The sequence below is a fragment of the Wickerhamiella sorbophila genome (genome assembly GCF_002251995.1).
Source record: "Wickerhamiella sorbophila strain DS02 chromosome Unknown contig1, whole genome shotgun sequence".
Classification (NCBI taxonomy): Eukaryota; Fungi; Ascomycota; class Dipodascomycetes; order Dipodascales; family Trichomonascaceae; genus Wickerhamiella; species Wickerhamiella sorbophila.
The window spans coordinates 840979-857637 of NW_020193984.1; the positions used below are offsets into that span (position 1 = coordinate 840979).

A 16659-nucleotide genomic window follows, 5' to 3' on the forward strand; every position below is an offset into this window, starting at 1 on the left:
CAAACCCCTTACTTAACAATAATTCAAATTAAGAGACTATAGGTCGGCCGATTTTAGGCAATGGATATTGCGGGCGGGTCGCTGGATCGTACACGCGCATTCGGTCGTTCCAAGACATGTTTGCTTCAGAAAGCTCGCTTAGAAAAACACCGGTAATTAGCTTGAGATTCAAAATATCATTGACAATCTTCTCGCCCTTCTCGGTTTCTTCCAGGATCAATTTGCGCAGCTCGATGTTCTGGGCGCGAAGGAGCTCTAGTTTTGCAGCAAGATTCATGGCGCTCGCCTGCGCCTGCTCGCAAGCAAACATCGCTGCTTTGTATTCTTCTTCGTAGCTAGTATTCATGGTAAGTGGGTTTTTTGTTAGTGAGGTCTTTCTGAACTAAACTACTTAGGCTGCATTGAGCCGCATGAGCTAATCATGAATTCGATCAACGACTTGTTACCCCGGCCAAAGCGGGCGGTTAAAAGTAACGTATCGGTAGCAGTTGCGACTGCTGGGGCACTGAAGAACCCCGAAACCCAAATTGTTGTTCCTGCAGCAAATAAACTGGTAGTTGTACGACCCGAGAGCGGTCTGGCACGTCCACCAACCGAAGTGGTGAACGAAACGAGAGATCGGACTCAGGCGGCAATAGATGCGATTCTCGATAAAAAACTAGGAACAAAGACCAAAGAAAAATCAGGCCCATCGATTGTTAAATACACCCCAGCGGCGCACGTCAATGAATCTGCACGAGAACGCACTCTGAAAATTGTCGACGTTCAGTACGATCCTTTGGAACCAGCTCGCCATAAACACGTTAAAGCCCCGGCCCGGCCTCCATCTCCGCCTGCTCCAGTGCTTAAAGCAGCCCCGCCCAAATTAACTGCCGAGGAACAAAGACAGTGGTATATTCCGCCAAGTGTTTCGGGGTGGAAGAACAATAAGGGCTTTGTTATTGATGTGGAAAAACGGGTTGCAGCCGACGGAAGGTTTGATGAATCTGCAGTTCAAGCAGGTGATCGCCAAGCACAACTGGCTGAAGCTTTATACGAGGCAGAAAGCAAGGCTCGTCAAGAAGTAAACGAACGAAATGAAGCCGCACAGCAGCGGCAATTAAAGGCCCAAGAAGCTAAGGAGCTACGACTGAAACTATTAGCCCAGAAAGCTCGCAAGAGACCCCTTGATGATGGTGAAAGTGAACGCGAAAAAGATCGATCTTCCCGGTTGAAAAAGGCTTTGAAAGAGCGCGACATTTCAGAGGCAGCAGCTCTTGGCCATAAGCCAGCACTCACTGGCGACGCCCAGTTCGATTCTCGGCTGTTTGGAAAGTCCACCGGAAGCAAAGGTTTGTACGACGAGCCTCTGTTTGCCGCTGAGCAAGCAGCTCGCCAGATTTACCGACCGAAACTGGACGAAAAATCCGCAGGCCCTGTGGAATTCGAACGGATCGAGGATAAGTACGAATAAATATTTATTAAAAACTAGTTGTAGCCGATTGTAGAAGCGGTGTCAGCTGCAATAATATCAATATATGCCTTGTCTTTGGCAATGGCAGCCTGTTGACTTTTCTTGATGGTGCCGGAAACTTTTGCAATCTTGACAATTACCCGTTGGTTGTCGATCTCTGTGATATACGACAGTGAGGCCTGAACAATTCGATAGTATTCTCGGCTCACTCTTAAAACCCCCGTCATTGTAGCAGGGCTAAAGTACTTCACTAATAACGAGCTCTGCACGCTTCCCAAGCCTTGTTCGCCTGAATGCTCCAAAACCGCCTGTTTGAAGGCGTCAGCTACTTTACGATACTCGATTTTGGATTTGGTTTGTCTCAGGGATTCATGAGGATGTGCAAGGTCTAAACTGTCGGGGAAAAGGAGCTCAAAAAGCAGATATCGGGTTTTCAGCCTGACCATGGCGATGACAAACAGACACCCCGGGCAGACAAGATAAGGTTCATAAATATACAAAGCTACTTACTACGACGTGTAGAACTAGAGCGAGATCGAGGGGCGTTCCTTTCGAGAGCGCGTCCGGACCTGCCGACAGAGGGCGCGCGAGGAGATTGAGGCCGCGGGATCTCGTTAGGAGCAGAGGGCGCAGTGACTGTTTTGCGGAAGAGCGAATTGCCGGCTTTAGGAGTGCCAGACTCCAAAACGTACCAGTTTTTCCATCCCTCGAAATCGATGAGGGCCTGCATGCAGCCCCACTCAAGTAGCTTTTGCTGGAGCCACTCGAGGTTTACCGGCTTGGTTAAGAAATCGTTGCAACCAGCTCTCAAGGCTTCCGAGCGATCTTCTGCGCTCGAGGACGCAGTCAGCGCTACAATAATTACCGGGCTCTTGAACAGCTTATGATCGATTTTGTCTTGTTCTTGTGCTGGAGGGTTTTTGGAATCTGACGTCGCGCTAAAGGCACCAATACGATTGACAGTTTCGAGTCGGCGGATTTCTTTGGATGCCTCCAGTCCAGACATGACTGGCAATTGCAGATCCATTAAAATAATATGGAAACCGCCTTCTCTCCACTTTGCTACAGCGTCACGGCCGTTCTTAGCAATCGAGCAGCGCACTTTGTTCCGTCGTAGGGCCGTTTCTAAAATTTTCTGATTGATTTCGTTGTCTTCAACAATCAGAACATTCACCTGGGGCACTACAACGCTCGCCTGAGCAGAGGGGAGTTTCTTGTACATTTGGCGAAGCTCCAGCAACCCCTCTTGCTTTTGGTCTTCTTTTTTGCTTCCGTCCTGTTTCTCGGAGTCCTTTGTCTCGGTATGAGCTGGAGAAACAGGTTCTGAGTCTGCAGTTACTTCTTTTTTCATAGAAAGAGTTAACTGCCGTGGCAAAAGCAAAACACCCCCACTAGCACCTGCGCTTTGAGCCTGGTCAGTGGGTTTTTTCTCAGGCTGTGAACCAACCGCCCGCTTTACGAGTTGAGTGGATGAGGGACTGGATATGAGTTTGGGCTTTGCGGCTGCTGCTGCTGCTGCTGCTGCCGTTTGCGTTTGGGAAAGTAGAGGGGGCGGAGCCATGGAGGTGGGGCATCTTGCCCTGCTCAGAGTGGCCAAGCTGCCTGCGCGGGAAAGCGGTCCAGCAGGTGCTAAGGAAGAGGTTCCACTTTGACCAGATGGTATGCTAGTTGGACTAATATCCAGTGCTTCAGACATGGACATTCCATCAGGAAAGTATTTGTCGATGAGCGGCACAATCAACTCATCTGGCTCTAGTTCGATGGCACAAGGCAACTGTGGTGAAGCCAGTGGCGACTTGAATGTTTTGCCAGTTGTAATCGACTGCGCTCGGGGACGCGAATTTGATGAAGACGATAGCTTGCGTTGCGCCACGCTCGGGGAAGCGAACGACGCGGTGCTTACGGGAGTCCTAAGCATCTTTGCTATATCTCCCGGGATAGAAACTACCAGATCTGCTGGATCACAGGTTCGCAACAATGATGTGGGGTACTTGGCAAGTATCTTCATTTTGAGATCGTCCACGAGATCATCTGCCTCAACCAGGAGACTAGTTGGGGTCATGCCGGCTCTTTTCACCCAGATACGACGAGGACCAGGCTGCACTGCAGCTATATTCGCTTGCGATGTAGTAACTTTGAGTTGGGGACGTGATTTCGACGCTGCCGTCGCCGCTGCCGTCGCCTGCAGTAATGCGGAGTCAGGCCGTCCGGCTCGACCCGGTAACGTGCCCTGGTTCGATGGAGAGCTCGCTAAAGAGGATTGCGACATAGACACTTGAGCATTGGGCCATGCTCGAGCGTCCGAGACCCTAGCGTCGCTCATTGCGTTCAACTGGTAGAAGTTCGAGACCGACTGTGGTGAGATGCCAGTTTCTGGGAAGAAGATCTATGGTGGGAGAGTTAATAATAAAAAAATATGATTATTAAGCGGGTTATTATCGGAATCAATCTATTGAGCCACCACTGGCTCGAATATATATATGTATAATTTAAACTTGAGCAAAGACTCTAGCCATTGCGATAGACTCGCGGATAAGACGACGGCGGGCGCTCAATCCCAGACCAAAGTCGCCTGCGCATTCGTCTTTACCGAACCACTGGCGGCAGACAAACGCTGCGTCGGAGAGATTGGCTGCGGATTCAGTGTGGGGTTCCTTTGCCAGCTCACGAAGCATGAAGAACACACACAAAATGTCTGCTGAGCTTGCGACGGTATCTTTTTTGACCAAAATTTGGGTCGCAAGCTGTCGAGCATACTCTTGGCTTTCTGGCGATCCTTGTCTGTGATGGTGAAGCAGCATAATAGCTCGCAATGTTGTCACAGTCTCAGGCGAACACATCGAGTATTTGCGAAGCATTGCCTGAGCCTCCTGCAAAACATTGCAGACTTTGTTGGTGTCAGAAGCTCCATTGATCACTACCTGCAAGAGCTCACTTCGCAACATCGTCCAAGTGGTAGGAGGCGTCATTGTGTCAACCTTTCTCAGGTTCTTGAGCGCCTTGGCTCTATCGTCGTCAACCAGGTACTGCTCGAGAGCGGTGTTCTGACCCTGGATTGCGTTGGCAGCGGCGAGAATATCCAACGCCGTAGTCAACGAATGATCTGATACAAGCGAGCTGTAGTCCCGAGAGTTGGGAATACTAAGACTATCGCATACCCAGCCAAGCCATTTACGAGTGCGGGGCGTCATGACTTCATTGTAGTCAAGGGCGGCAAGCTCATTTAAATAGGTGGGGCAAGGCGACGAGTCGCGAGCTCCGCTTGAGCTTTGCGAGGCCTTGCGCCAAAGCCTGGAAGCGATAGCATTAAAGAGTGGTCTCAAAATAGAATTGCGGCCGAGTTCTTGGGCTTGCATAGACTGGATCATGTACCGACGGGGGGTAGCAGGAAGCAAATTTTGCGATACAAGCAAATAGAGAAGGTGAAGCTTCGACGTTCCCGCTCGACTGCCACCAACAAGTTGGGTATCTGATGCCTGCATAATCATAGATCGTCGTTGGCGGGCATCGATACCACTGAGCTCCATGAACGCGTTTAGCATACTCTCACCCATAAGCGAAAAGACAATAACTTGAACGATAGCCACAAGCAGTCTCCATATCATGCCAAGAGTACTTGCATCTGCAGGAGTGTTGAGCATCTGGCAGGCAGTCTCGTACGCATTTTGACGGTGCTCCTGCAAGCTACTATAGTGTTTAGTAGCTTTGGGCCGAGAAGCAGCCTGTCTATCCTGAGAGAGTGAAATAGCAGTCCCGAGTAGCGAAATTGCCGAAGCAACTTTCAGGAAAGAGCCCAATGTGTGTGTGGGAGCGAAGGGCAGATTGAGCTCGACAGCGGCGAGACCACGAAGGTCGTCGTTTCCAAGCATTCCGCCCATCGCCAAAGCACCACCGACAACACAAGTTGCGGCCATTTTCGTAGTAGAGGAAAAGTGCGTTCCGGAACTCGAAACTGAGGACATGCTCGACGCTGAGGGAGGACGGCCATATTCATCCATATACAACGAAGACTCTGCCTCATTTTGCGGTGATCTCAGTGGCGGCATTTGATTAGTATCGAGTCCCTGTTGTGCACGGAGAGCATTCAATTCCTTCGTCAAGGCATTATTTCGCTGCTGGAGTTGACGAATATATTCTGCAGCCTTGGTCAAGACAGTGGCTTTATTGAGACGAGGCTGGGGGGCACCGTCTCCGTTGGTGCTTTCAGTAGCGTTCGAAAGATCTCTGAGGAACGGCACACAGTCCCGCAGAACGTTGATCTTGTCGTTTATGTTATTCCGATATCTCTTCTCAATCAAGTTGTGTGTGGACTTGGACTTGCGTTGACGGCCGGGGCTTGTCGCACCAGCAATAGTTGCGGGTGGTTTAGAGACACCAGAAACAACAACATTTGGACGTTTTGTCACAGAATTCTTGGTAAAATTTTTCGAGACAGTAGGCGCTGGGAGCTTGTGAGGCTCAACTGGCGATCTGTGATTTGCCCCTAATGGTGAGCCATAGGTTTGAGCCATAGGAGGTGAATTCAACTGATGAGCACCATTGCCGATATGGTGGGCTGTCTGAGACATTTGTAAGGGGGCAGCGTAGTTCGTGGACTGTTGGAGGTGCGGTGGCGAGACGCCTTGAATATGGGTAGGCGATGGATAAAACAAGACACCGCTTGGATTCATGGATTGTCCAGGGGACGAGTTGTTACTGCGTTTGGATCCAAGCATATCCATAACATCGACCGAGATGGATTGGTCGCTAGGCGACGAATCACTTGGTCCGGACCACATATCATTGTTGAGGCCAAAGTAGTGACCAAAGCCATTCTCTTCTGGTTCCTCTTTAATTGGGGCAGGCTGAGTTAGTTGGAATGGATCTGCGCTGGAATTCAACATCGTCTGGGGGCTGGGAATGAACATTTGGTGGTCTGTGACCCCCGCGGCAGAATCCTCCTTCGATGGCTCTAGCGAGTCCATAAAAAGCTTGCAATAGTCAACATCCAAGGCGGGCGGCCCGTACATGAACGCGTTCTCCATTGCTAAGAAAAGTGATCAAAAGAAGAAACTGGAAAGGGTATAGGTTTCACCTTAACCGTGAATGAAGTTTGCAAGTGGCTCTCGTTTTTCTCAGATATTAAAATATCAGTGACGTAATCTCGTTTGGTTCCGAAAGTAAGGTGATTCTTGCATGTTGTCTAAGCAACCCATGCATACCTGTACCTGGTGTCGTGGGAATACAGGTCCTGGCTGCATGTGCGCGGTTGTGAGCTGTGTAGGCTCTGCGCCAAGGCGTCGTAAAAAAAAGCTAAAACCTGTAAATGCGGAACTAAAGTTTCGGGCAGATTTACTTAAGAGATTATAATTTTAGTTAGAGTTGAAATTTGCGTGGTTGTATTTACGGCAAGGTGGGGTTTTTTAACTTGCTGTTTTCCTGCGCAGCGTCCGCTTCGGCAAGTACGCCGAACAGGACGAAGCCTCCATGAGGCAAGTGGACCCCAATATATGAACGAAGGCGAAACAGTTTTTGTTGCACTGTATATATTTGATATTTATAGTCGTTGCCGACAATTGAATTCTAATTGGTTTACTACGTTAGCGACCCGTCATGAATGGGGGCGCCTTTCAACGTCTTCGATGCCCCTTTTTTCTGGGCGGGCTCTCTGCGGCTCGCCGATAATTGACAAGCATAAGTGCTGTCTCTGAGGAGTTTTTTTCTCCTCTGCTTAGTCCGCTGTCTATAGTCCCACTACCCCGTCTATACTTCTAACGCCCCTCGTGTCCTCGACCCTACGGTGTTTTTGACCAGAACCTTCACCCAGGCGTCGGAGCCTCGGTACCCTAGCCCATGTTATATAACTCAAGTGGGCATTTCTGTAGAAACTCTAACACACACGTAATTTGAGATGGCTCTCAAACGCATCAACAAAGAGCTCCAGGAAATTCAAAGGTAAGTGGCAAACAACACTTTGCAGAATAGCAGCACTAACAATCAGAGATCCTCCTTCTTCATGCTCAGCCGGTCCGACCGGAGATGATCTTTACCACTGGCAAGCCACGATTGTTGGCCCCAGCGACAGCCCCTACTCACAAGGCTTGTTCTTTTTAGACATTCATTTCCCGCCAGACTACCCTTTCAAGCCACCGAAGGTGGCATTCAAAACCCGCATCTACCATCCTAATATCAATGCTAACGGGTCCATCTGTTTAGACATCCTCAAAGATAAGTGGTCACCAGCATTAACTATTCCCAAGGTTCTTCTTTCTATTTGCTCGCTTCTGGACGATCCTAATCCTGATGACCCGCTTGTAACCGAAATCGCCGACCTTTACAAAGAAAACCGTGCTAAATTTGACGCAAACGCTCGCGAGTGGACTAGAAAGTATGCTGTGAATTAACCTCTTGGGTTTCTAGGGAGTTTCTCAAGGCTGGTGCACATTAGTCTCTAGACCCTGCCTCTGTAAAGCTCCCATTATGTAGTTTGCATTCTAAAATATCTACCGTGCCACATAACGATGATCGTCGTGTGACTCCGCGCTGTAGGAGTTACCCTCCAGTTCTGACCAAGCTCCAGGGGGTGTCAGCAACTCTCCCAGCCCCTCTACTAAACACACTATAGCTGGCACCGGTTACAAAGACCCTTCTATTAGTACTTTTTGTATACCGGCACAAATGTATCCATACGGGTCGGGCCAATTCTACGGCCAGGCTAACCAGCAAATGCAACCCCCTATGCCGGGTCAAATGTACAGTGCTCCCGCTCAGCAGCAGGCTCCGCAAATGGCTCCTCAAATGACCCCGCTAGCACCCATCCCTACGGGTATGACTGCCTCTGCGGATATGACTGCAACCTCAAACTCCACCGCAGTGCCCTCGAAGCGGCTTAGTTTTATTACCCAGCAGGATCAGCAGAACTTTGGCCAGTTATTTTCGGCCTCGCTGCAGCCCGGTGAACTTGCCTTGAGTGGGCAAACCGCCAGGCTGATTCTTATGCGCTCGAACTTGCCGTCAGCTACACTGGGTGATATCTGGCAGATTGCAGACACAACTCGTTCCGGTCAACTTCTTTTTCCCGAATTTTGTTTGGCCATGTACCTCTGCGCCAAGGTGCTTCGAGGAGAGCCTGTTCCTCAGGATGTTCATCCTACAATTCGTCGCGAGGTCGGTGATATGGTTGACATAATTTCTTTTGCTGCTCCGGATACTCGCAATACGAGTTCGAATGCCTTCGATCAACTGCGACAGCAAACCGGTCAGTCCGCGGGGTACCAACAGCTGCCCCAGCAGCTGCAAGCGCAGATTACAGGTGGCTTTGCCCAGGCTTTCCAGCCTCTACAATCTCAAGCTACTGGTGGTTATGCTCAACCCCAGTCAACTGGTTATGCTCAACCTCAGTCAACTGGCTATGCTCAGCCCCAGCAGTCGTATATTCAGAACCAATCAACCGGGTTTGTTCAACCGCAGTCTACCGGTTACCTCCAACCTCAACAGACCAACAGTTTGCGGTCTCAATTAACTGGCGGTTACCAGCAGGCCCCACAACCCCAGTCTACGGGTTTGCAACCCCAGATTACTGGTGGTTTACAATCCCAGGTCACAGGCGGGTTGATGCCCCAACTCACCGGTGGATTTCAGCCCCAGATCACCGGTGGCCTTCAGCCCCAGATCACTGGCGGCCTTCAGCCTCAAATAACTGGCGGTCTGCAGCCTCAAATCACCGGTGGCTATCAACAACCTTATCAAAGCTACCAAGCGCCGCAATTGCAAAATCAAATGTCACAGTCTGCACAGCAGCCACTTCAAGCTCAGTCCACTGGCCCTGTTGGACTGACGCCAATGCCGACCGGCAAACCTGGACAGTGGGGCTTTATCAATGCCTCGACGCCTGGTTTAGATGGCTTTTCTAGTCAGTTCACACCTCAGGCATCGACTAGTTCAGCCTCAGCGTTGCAGGGTAATGCAACGGTATCTGCTGCGATCTCAAAGCAAGAGAAGCAGGTTTATGACAACATTTTCAACGAATGGGATCGTTCTCGGCAAGGCATGATCGACGGGGGCACTGCGATCGAAATCTTTACAAAATCTGGTCTTGATCGCAGCTCGTTGGAACGTATATGGACATTGTGTGATCAAAATGACAAGGGCAAACTTGGCCGGGACGAGTTTGCGGTTGCAATGCATCTTATTTACCGCAAGCTCAATGGCTATGAAATTCCAAACCGTCTGCCTCCGGAGCTCATTCCACCCAGCTCGAAACATCTTCAGGATTCTTTGGACCAGATGAGGGAGCATTTGAAGCAACCTGTCCGCTCGTCTACAGGTCAGGTCTCCTATCTCAAGCAGCGTTCCTTCAAGGATAACAAGCCTGTCTTAAAGAAGGATGCTACTGTGTTCAAAAACGATGACAATGACGTCGGGGGTTATATTTCAGCAGCTAGGCATCGAGCGCCCCCTAAAAATGCATCTACATCGACATCTTCAAAATCGAGCCCATCAGATGTTGCTCAGCTTGCCAAGGAGGTACGTGAGGCTAAAATCAAGATAGAGGCTCTCAATATTCGTGATGAGGAAACCCGTGATCGTGACAGCTCCATCGACCATGGTAATCTTCGGGCAATTGATGAGCTCAAACTCAAAATTCGATCCATTCAAGCCGAGCTTGATGCTACACCTCCAGCTGGTGGGGTGAATGGCGGATCAGTCGACCGTCAACAGCTAATTGTACGGCTTGAACAACTTACCGATACACTTCCCCAACTAACTACTAGTATTCGCAGTGTGGAGCAGGAGATTGCCAATGCCAAGATCGAGTTGATGCGTAAGAAATTCGAGAAAGCCAACCCCGGTGTGTCCATTCCAGGAACTGGTCCCGACGGGACTATAACTGAAGCCGATCGCGCAGCTGCTCGTCGCCGCGCTGAGTTGCGGGCTAGAATGTCTGCAATTACTGGAAGATCGTCTCAGGGTAATGCTGCGACAGCTTTTGAGGAGTTTGAGAAAGAGCTTGTCGAGGAAGGGCAGAATGCTCAAAAGCAGCGTGATACCAATGAACAATCGTTGCGGGCACTCGAGGAAAGTGTCATGTCTACGAAGCGGGATTTGGATCGTCAGCTTCGTGCTGGCGTAGATGAGCAAGCTGATCGTGATCGCCGTCGTTGGGAAGAAGCCGTCGGTGTTGAAGAGGACGTTAAGCGGTTTATCTTGGAGTTGCGTAAACCATCTTTATCAACGAGTGCGACTTCCACCCCTGAACCTGTAAGTTCCGCTCAACCGGCCAGAACGGAGCCTGGCCCGGTGGCTTCGGCGTCGCCTGTCAGTACACCTGCTTCTTCAGCTACTCCGCCTGCAAAGGAGACTCCTGCTGAAAGAATTGCTCGTATTCGTGCTGAGGCCCGTCGCAAACTCAACGATAGTATGGCCAAGCGTGGTATACATCGTGATTCCAAAGCTGAAGCTAAGGATGCTCCTAAAGAGGCGTCTGCACCTAAAGAAGTTTCCAACGAGGAAAAGAAACAAGCTCCCGAACAAGTGCTGCAGGAGACTCCCAAACCACCTGGCCCACCTCAGGTTGAGGCAGAATCTGTTCAGGAGCCTGTGACGCAAAAGTCTACGGCTTACCAAGAGGACGAAGAAGAAAAGAAGATCATGCAGCAATTAGAAGAAAAACGCAAGCATATCCAACAGCTAGAGGAGAGAAAAAAGGCTGCAAACCAAGAAAAGGAACGTCGGCTAGCTGCTTTGCAGAAACAGTATGAAGAGCTAGAACTGCAGGAAAAGGCACTCAGTGAAGAACCTAAAGACGAACCGAAGGCTGCACCCAAGGCTGAGCCTAAGGTCCCTGTAACTACTTCTACTGTGAAGGTTCCTAAAGCTACCTCAAGTGTCCGTACAACCGCTAGCCCTGTTCCGGCAGTGCCTAAGGCCCAGCCACCGTTGACAACCACAGCACCCCCTAAGATTGAAACACAGCCTTCTGCAGCATCCACTCTGGCAAGTAAAGACCGAGAGCCTGTAGAGCAGGACTACAATCCCTTCGCTGCTAGTATGGGTGCCTCTTCTGCCGCCGGAGCGGTTTCTGCTCCTGCTGCTTCTGCCCCTGCTGCTCGTGCTCCTGCTCCTCCACGATCATTTGCTAATGATGACGATGAAGAATGGGGTGTGAGTGAAGAAGAAAGCGATGATGAACAGCCTCGAGGTGCTGCAACCCCTGCTCAGCTTGCATCGTTACTTTTTGGCAGTATGGGCCCACAGCGACCTCAGCCAACTGGAGCAGCACCCACTGTTTCTGTTGATACTGATGTACCTATAACTGGTGCTGCTGCATCGGCTCCCGAGTTTGCTGCGCCTGCTGCAGACGTTATACCTGCGATTGCAGAGGCAACGATTCCGCCGGTGCCCGTGGCCCCCCCTGTGGCTCCGCCGGTAGCCCCTTCTGTTGAAGCTCTGCCAGACCAGCAAGAGTTTGATTTCGAGTCTGAGTTCAAGGACGCACGAGAAACCATGACACCTGTTCCTGAAGCTCCTGCTTCTGAAGCTCCTGTGTCGGCTGTTTTCTCTCAAGCAGAGGCTTCTACTGTGCCGTCGTTCGAAGCTCCTCCTGCTCCTGCTGCGCCGTCGTTCGAAGCTCCTCCTGCTCCCCCCGTACCTTCTTTCGAAGCTGCTCCAGCTCCTTCCTTCGAAGCTCCTGCTCCCCCGGTACCTTCTTTCGAAGCTCCTCCTGCTCCTTCCTTCGAAGCTCCTGCTCCCCCGGTACCTTCTTTCGAAGCTCCTCCTGCTCCTTCCTTCGAAGCTCCTGCTCCCCCGGTACCTTCTTTCGAAGCTGCTCCGGCTCCTTCCTTCGAAGCTCCTGCTCCTCCTGTACCTTCCTTCGACGCTCCGCCCGCTCCGCCTGTGCCTTCTTTCGAAGCCCCGCCCGCCCCTCCAATGTCTTCTTTTGAAGCTCCCGCAGGTACACAAGAAGCGCCGATCTCCGAAGCGCCAGGTTCGGTACCCCCTCCTCCACCTGCTCCTCCCATGGCGCCCACAAGTGTGCCGCCTGCGGCGCCTGCGCCGCCTATGGCTCCGCCTGCAGCGCCTCCTGCTCCGCCAGCTCCTGCCGCTCCTGCCGGCATCCCTGGCGTCCCTGCTGGTGTACCATCTATGGCCAATGTCCTTAGTGACATCACCCGCGGAAAAGCACTACGTAAAGTTGCCCCTGAGCAACAACGCATTTCATCTACCGAACTTGGCCGAGTTCTGTAATTCATAGATCAGTAAGATCCTATAAACTATTGAGGGTTATATGCAAACCTTTTGAAATCGATTCTTCGGGGAGTCGGATACTCTTTCTTTGGCGTTGTGGGCTCTGCCTTGGGCGTTATTAGAGGAACGACCTGGGGGTTAGTTTTGAAGGGCGTGACACTCTGTTTCAGAGGCGCGCTAGTTTCAATTATCATGGGTACAACGGGTGCGATATTCTCTTTGAGAGCAACGTTTTCAGATGCGGTCGACTTTTTTAGCGGACTTTCGTATGCATTCACACAGCGGGCCGACGGTGCCGGTCTGGGACTGAAAAATGGAGATAGCGCTGTACCCTTAATCCCTAAGACTCTTTCAACCTTCTTCTCAATCGTTTGCTTTGATTGAAGTGGTGCAAGCGGCTGGCGGCTCACGCGGGAAAGAAATTTCTGAACATGTACAGGTACAGCAAGAATACGCTGAGTTTGTGGGCACCATACTCCTCTGGCGATTCTCAAGGCATCTGTGGATTCCATATTGGGTCCAATAATCTCGTCTTCAATCTCTGTTTCAATGGCATTGAGCGTAACCAGGGTCCGTGTCACAGGGTCGAAAACCCTCTGGTATCGGAATGCTAGATCAGCCCGACGAGCGGTCTCTCTGAACTCGATTGGAACCGTCTTTCCATCTCTGACAACGGCAGCAAGAATTGCATCTAAATCACGGTGTCGGGATACAAGAGCCGCAGCTTTTATAGGGCCGTACCCAGTAATTCCAGGGCTGTAATCGCAGCCACTGATTATGGCCAGTAATCTCAACAGGGATCCCTGATTAGGTCCTGCCAGTGAGCCCAATGGTGATGACTTGAGCCGGTCGATATCTATCTCAATGCACGAGCCAGACTGGTCCAGTTTTGTGTACAGCTTGCGGGCGCCAAAAATAAGTAAGTCACTGTCCTCGGAAAGCAGGCCATTAACATGGCCATTGAGCTCTAAATACACGAGCTGGGGGTCTGCTTCGTACGGTGCCACAACATACGGGATCTTTTTGGCCCGCAAGTACGCACAAACACACGAGGCCATGTCGGTCGTCACGTCTACCGCGCGGTGTGCATGGGAGGCCGATCCCGACAAGGAATGCTTGGCTTTGGCGTCGGCTCGGAGTGCCGCACGTTGCGCGTCAACGCGTTTTTTCATAGGTAAGGACGCTCCGTCGAAAACAAAATAAAGTTTCACGCCTGCTCGCTCGAATTGAGCAACCCGCCGGTCAATATACTCTAGGTAACGCGTCGTGGGGCGATTGTGGACAAGATCTTCCGCACACGTGAGTACCGCTCTGTGAAGCCATCCATATCCATCAACTCCTAAACACAAGCCCTCCAAATCCTCCAGCGTCCGCAGCTTTCCAATCCCTTTCAGACACTTCAAAAGACCAACAACTCCCATAAGTAGGTGTCTCAGGGTTGGAAAGTCAGATTCGTCCCAACTGAATGGTGAAGCCACGCCGGGCCTACCACACGCTAGAGCGGGCAGCAGCCGGTCCCACGTACTCCCAGGAGGCTCCGTATGCGCCCGAGGTGCCTTATGTGCCACATGGAGGAGCGCCTGTCCAGGTGCCGATGGGAGGGGCAGGATACGGGCCGCTGGGTGGGATGGCGAACCTGCATGTTTCAGAGCCAGTCCCGCCTCGACAGCAGTACCAGACGGCTCCTCTTGCTAGTTCTGCGACAGACGCGCCTAGAATTCTGTCTTTTGGAAGTAATACCCAAGAGCCTGTACCTGTTCTGCCACACGAAAGAATCATCGCCCAGCAAACCCTCGGTGTTCCACCCTTATTCAAGACTTCTGAGCACACCAATCCGCCTCTTGGGGACACAAGCTATCAGGTAATTGATCAGGGAATTTCCGGCCCGGACTTCCTGCGCATGTCAATGTACAATGTGCCCGCTAGTGCCAAGCTCCGCGAAGCCACAAAACTGCCTTTGGCCGTGATGGCTCGTCCATTCGCTCGAGCGGAAGTTCCAATTGCGGATTTCAGCCAGGATGAGCCTCCACGCTGTGCTCGCTGCCGGACATTCATGAATCCAAGTATGCAGTTTGCTAGTGGGGGGTCGAAGTTTGTTTGCAACATGTGCCAGTTTGTGAACAGAACTCCCGACTATTATTTCGAACAAACAGATGCTACTGGCCGCAGAATCGATTGGCAGTCACGTCCCGAACTGTCAGTGGGAACTTATGACATGGAGCTGCCGCCGTCCTACGGAACTGGCAGTAAACTAAGGCACCTGTTTGCCATTGATACGTCCCGCGACTCGGTCAAAAAGGGGCTGGTGCACGTTGCTGCTGAAGCTATTCGCCAAGCGTTGTACGGACTCGACAAAACCCCAGGAGAGGGCTGTCTCCTGCCCGACACCCAAGTTGCCATCGTTGCCTTTCATCAGTCGATCATTTTTTTCCGGTTCAATGCCTCTGGTCAGCTTGAGATGCTTCAAGATAACAATTTGCAGGATCCCGTGGTTCCTCCTGACTTGTTTGTCAATCCAGAAGAGGCGTTTGAAGGTATGTCGTCTTTGCTGGACAACCTGCCAAACTTGTTCCCAAACGCTCCAAATCATTCGTGTTTTGGAACTTTACTTAAAGTAGGTCAAGATGCTTTGGGTGAGGCTGGTGGGCGGATCTCTGCAATTTGCACCACGTTCCCGTCAATGGCGCCTGGCAAACTGGTTCGTCGTGACAGTGGGTTGTATACACCTCCCTCAAACACCCAGGCTGATTCGCATCAGCTGGCAAAAGAACTGTTTCTACCTACGGCTACCTGGTATACTGATATGGCCAAAGAGTACAGTAAATGTGGTATTGGTTTTGATCTTTTCGCTTTCCCCACTGGTTACAGCGATCTCACAAACTTTGGCTTTGTTGCTCAAGCTTCTGGTGGTCGTCACCTGGTTTACCCACAATATGTTGGCCAACGAGATGCACGAGCGTTCATGGTTGATTTTGTGGAGGCATGTGCCGAGCCGTTAGTCGCTACCCAGACAGCTCTGAAGTTCCGAACCTCTAACGGTCTCCAGATCGAAAAGGTCTGGGCTCCAGAGTTAGGACTTATGGATTCTGCAACTAATGTCTTGGCAACAATCGTTTATGATGGGTCGCTGGATCCAAAACTGGACGTTCATGTTCAATGTGCCGTCCTGTACACCACTCCATGGGGGACTCGTCGTCTCCGGGTTTGTAATATTGTATCAGGAGTCACTGATATGTTTAAAGCTGTTTTGCGGTTTGTTGACTCTGATGTTGTTGTTGCGGCCATCGCCCGACAAACTACTGCTCAGATGTTTGCCAAGCCTTTGGCAATGCTTCGCACGGCTATTGTTGAAAAGATTCGGGAAATTTTCACTGCAGCAAGAACCAATTCCGGTACCAATATGCCTAGTGGGTACCTTGTTGTTCCCACACAGCTCCGTCCCCTGCTTCCAATGAGCCTCGCTCTTATAAAATGTCCAGCATTCAGCCCGCGAACCTACATGTCCGACAGCCGGACCCACTCGGCTCGTTTAATCGAGCGTATGACGGTTGCCCAGCTCTCATTATATTTATACCCGCGGATATACCCTGTTCACGAGCTGTTTGATGTCCAAGACGGCATTGATCTGACAACATTGCCTATGTTGGAGGCCAAGCTGTCGGCGCTGAGCACTGGCGGATGCTACCTTATTTTTAACGGTCTCAAGTTTCTGCTGTTTGTTACGAGTACGGTACCGCCGGCTCTTGTACGCGATTTGCTTGGAGCCGAGAGTTTGGACCAAGTCTCGCCCTATTTGGACGAACTGCCCGTGCTCGATTCTGACATCTCCCGCCACACTCGCGAACTGTGTGCACAGCTTGCTGAGCACGTTGGCCGCCCCTGGTGTCCGCTCCAGCTCGCTCGCGAGGGTCTCGATGGCGCAGAACATAGTGTTGTTGCCCACATGATCGAAGATGGGGCGGGGGGACCGTCCTACTCGG

The 16659-nt window shown here is 51.2% G+C and overlaps 9 protein-coding genes across 9 annotated transcripts; 4 read left to right on the top strand and 5 right to left on the bottom strand.

Moving 5' to 3' along the window:
* Positions 1-28: 28 nt before the first annotated feature.
* Positions 29-346, bottom strand: B9G98_00505 (hypothetical protein; the record flags this gene model as incomplete). The annotated part of the gene is made up of 1 exon (XM_024807063.1): positions 29-346. One exon carries the CDS (start codon positions 344-346, stop codon positions 29-31), a length of 318 nt encoding a protein of 105 aa, XP_024662831.1.
* Positions 347-421: 75 nt separating this feature from the next.
* B9G98_00506 (Pre-mRNA-processing protein 45) lies at positions 422-1453 on the top strand (the record flags this gene model as incomplete). Its single annotated transcript, XM_024807064.1, has 1 exon — positions 422-1453. One exon carries the CDS (start codon positions 422-424, stop codon positions 1451-1453), a length of 1032 nt encoding a protein of 343 aa, XP_024662832.1.
* A 14-nt stretch (positions 1454-1467) lies between these two features.
* On the bottom strand, positions 1468-1899 carry B9G98_00507 (Ribonuclease P/MRP protein subunit POP5; the record flags this gene model as incomplete). Its single annotated transcript, XM_024807065.1, has 1 exon — positions 1468-1899. The coding sequence occupies one exon, from the start codon at positions 1897-1899 to the stop codon at positions 1468-1470; it is 432 nt and encodes a 143-aa protein (XP_024662833.1).
* A 56-nt stretch (positions 1900-1955) lies between these two features.
* On the bottom strand, positions 1956-3776 carry B9G98_00508 (Oxidative stress response two-component system protein SSK1; the record flags this gene model as incomplete). The annotated part of the gene is made up of 1 exon (XM_024807066.1): positions 1956-3776. One exon carries the CDS (start codon positions 3774-3776, stop codon positions 1956-1958), a length of 1821 nt encoding a protein of 606 aa, XP_024662834.1.
* Positions 3777-3942: 166 nt separating this feature from the next.
* B9G98_00509 (Sterol regulatory element-binding protein 1) lies at positions 3943-6477 on the bottom strand (the record flags this gene model as incomplete). The annotated part of the gene is made up of 1 exon (XM_024807067.1): positions 3943-6477. The coding sequence occupies one exon, from the start codon at positions 6475-6477 to the stop codon at positions 3943-3945; it is 2535 nt and encodes an 844-aa protein (XP_024662835.1).
* Positions 6478-7324: 847 nt separating this feature from the next.
* B9G98_00510 (Ubiquitin-conjugating enzyme E2) lies at positions 7325-7996 on the top strand. The gene is made up of 2 exons (XM_024807068.1): positions 7325-7387; positions 7434-7996. Exons 1-2 carry the CDS (start codon positions 7344-7346, stop codon positions 7834-7836), a joined length of 447 nt encoding a protein of 148 aa, XP_024662836.1. The 5' UTR covers positions 7325-7343; the 3' UTR covers positions 7837-7996.
* A 114-nt stretch (positions 7997-8110) lies between these two features.
* Positions 8111-12679, top strand: B9G98_00511 (Actin cytoskeleton-regulatory complex protein PAN1; the record flags this gene model as incomplete). Its single annotated transcript, XM_024807069.1, has 1 exon — positions 8111-12679. The coding sequence occupies one exon, from the start codon at positions 8111-8113 to the stop codon at positions 12677-12679; it is 4569 nt and encodes a 1522-aa protein (XP_024662837.1).
* A 26-nt stretch (positions 12680-12705) lies between these two features.
* B9G98_00512 (DNA damage-inducible protein DIN7) lies at positions 12706-13851 on the bottom strand (the record flags this gene model as incomplete). Its single annotated transcript, XM_024807070.1, has 1 exon — positions 12706-13851. One exon carries the CDS (start codon positions 13849-13851, stop codon positions 12706-12708), a length of 1146 nt encoding a protein of 381 aa, XP_024662838.1.
* A 293-nt stretch (positions 13852-14144) lies between these two features.
* Positions 14145-16626, top strand: B9G98_00513 (Uncharacterized protein C4.03c; the record flags this gene model as incomplete). The annotated part of the gene is made up of 2 exons (XM_024807071.1): positions 14145-16587; positions 16610-16626. The coding sequence occupies 2 exons, from the start codon at positions 14145-14147 to the stop codon at positions 16624-16626; spliced, it is 2460 nt and encodes an 819-aa protein (XP_024662839.1).
* Between the last annotated feature and the right edge of the window lie 33 nt (positions 16627-16659).

Bases quoted from the DNA above. Each gene is read 5' to 3' on its own strand.
- B9G98_00510 (XM_024807068.1), top strand. From the start codon at position 7,344: ATGGCTCTCAAACGCATCAACAAAGAGCTCCAGGAAATTCAAAG. The intron at 7,388-7,433 runs GTAAGTGGCAAA...ACTAACAATCAG, and splicing joins GAGCTCCAGGAAATTCAAAG to AGATCCTCCTTCTTCATGCT.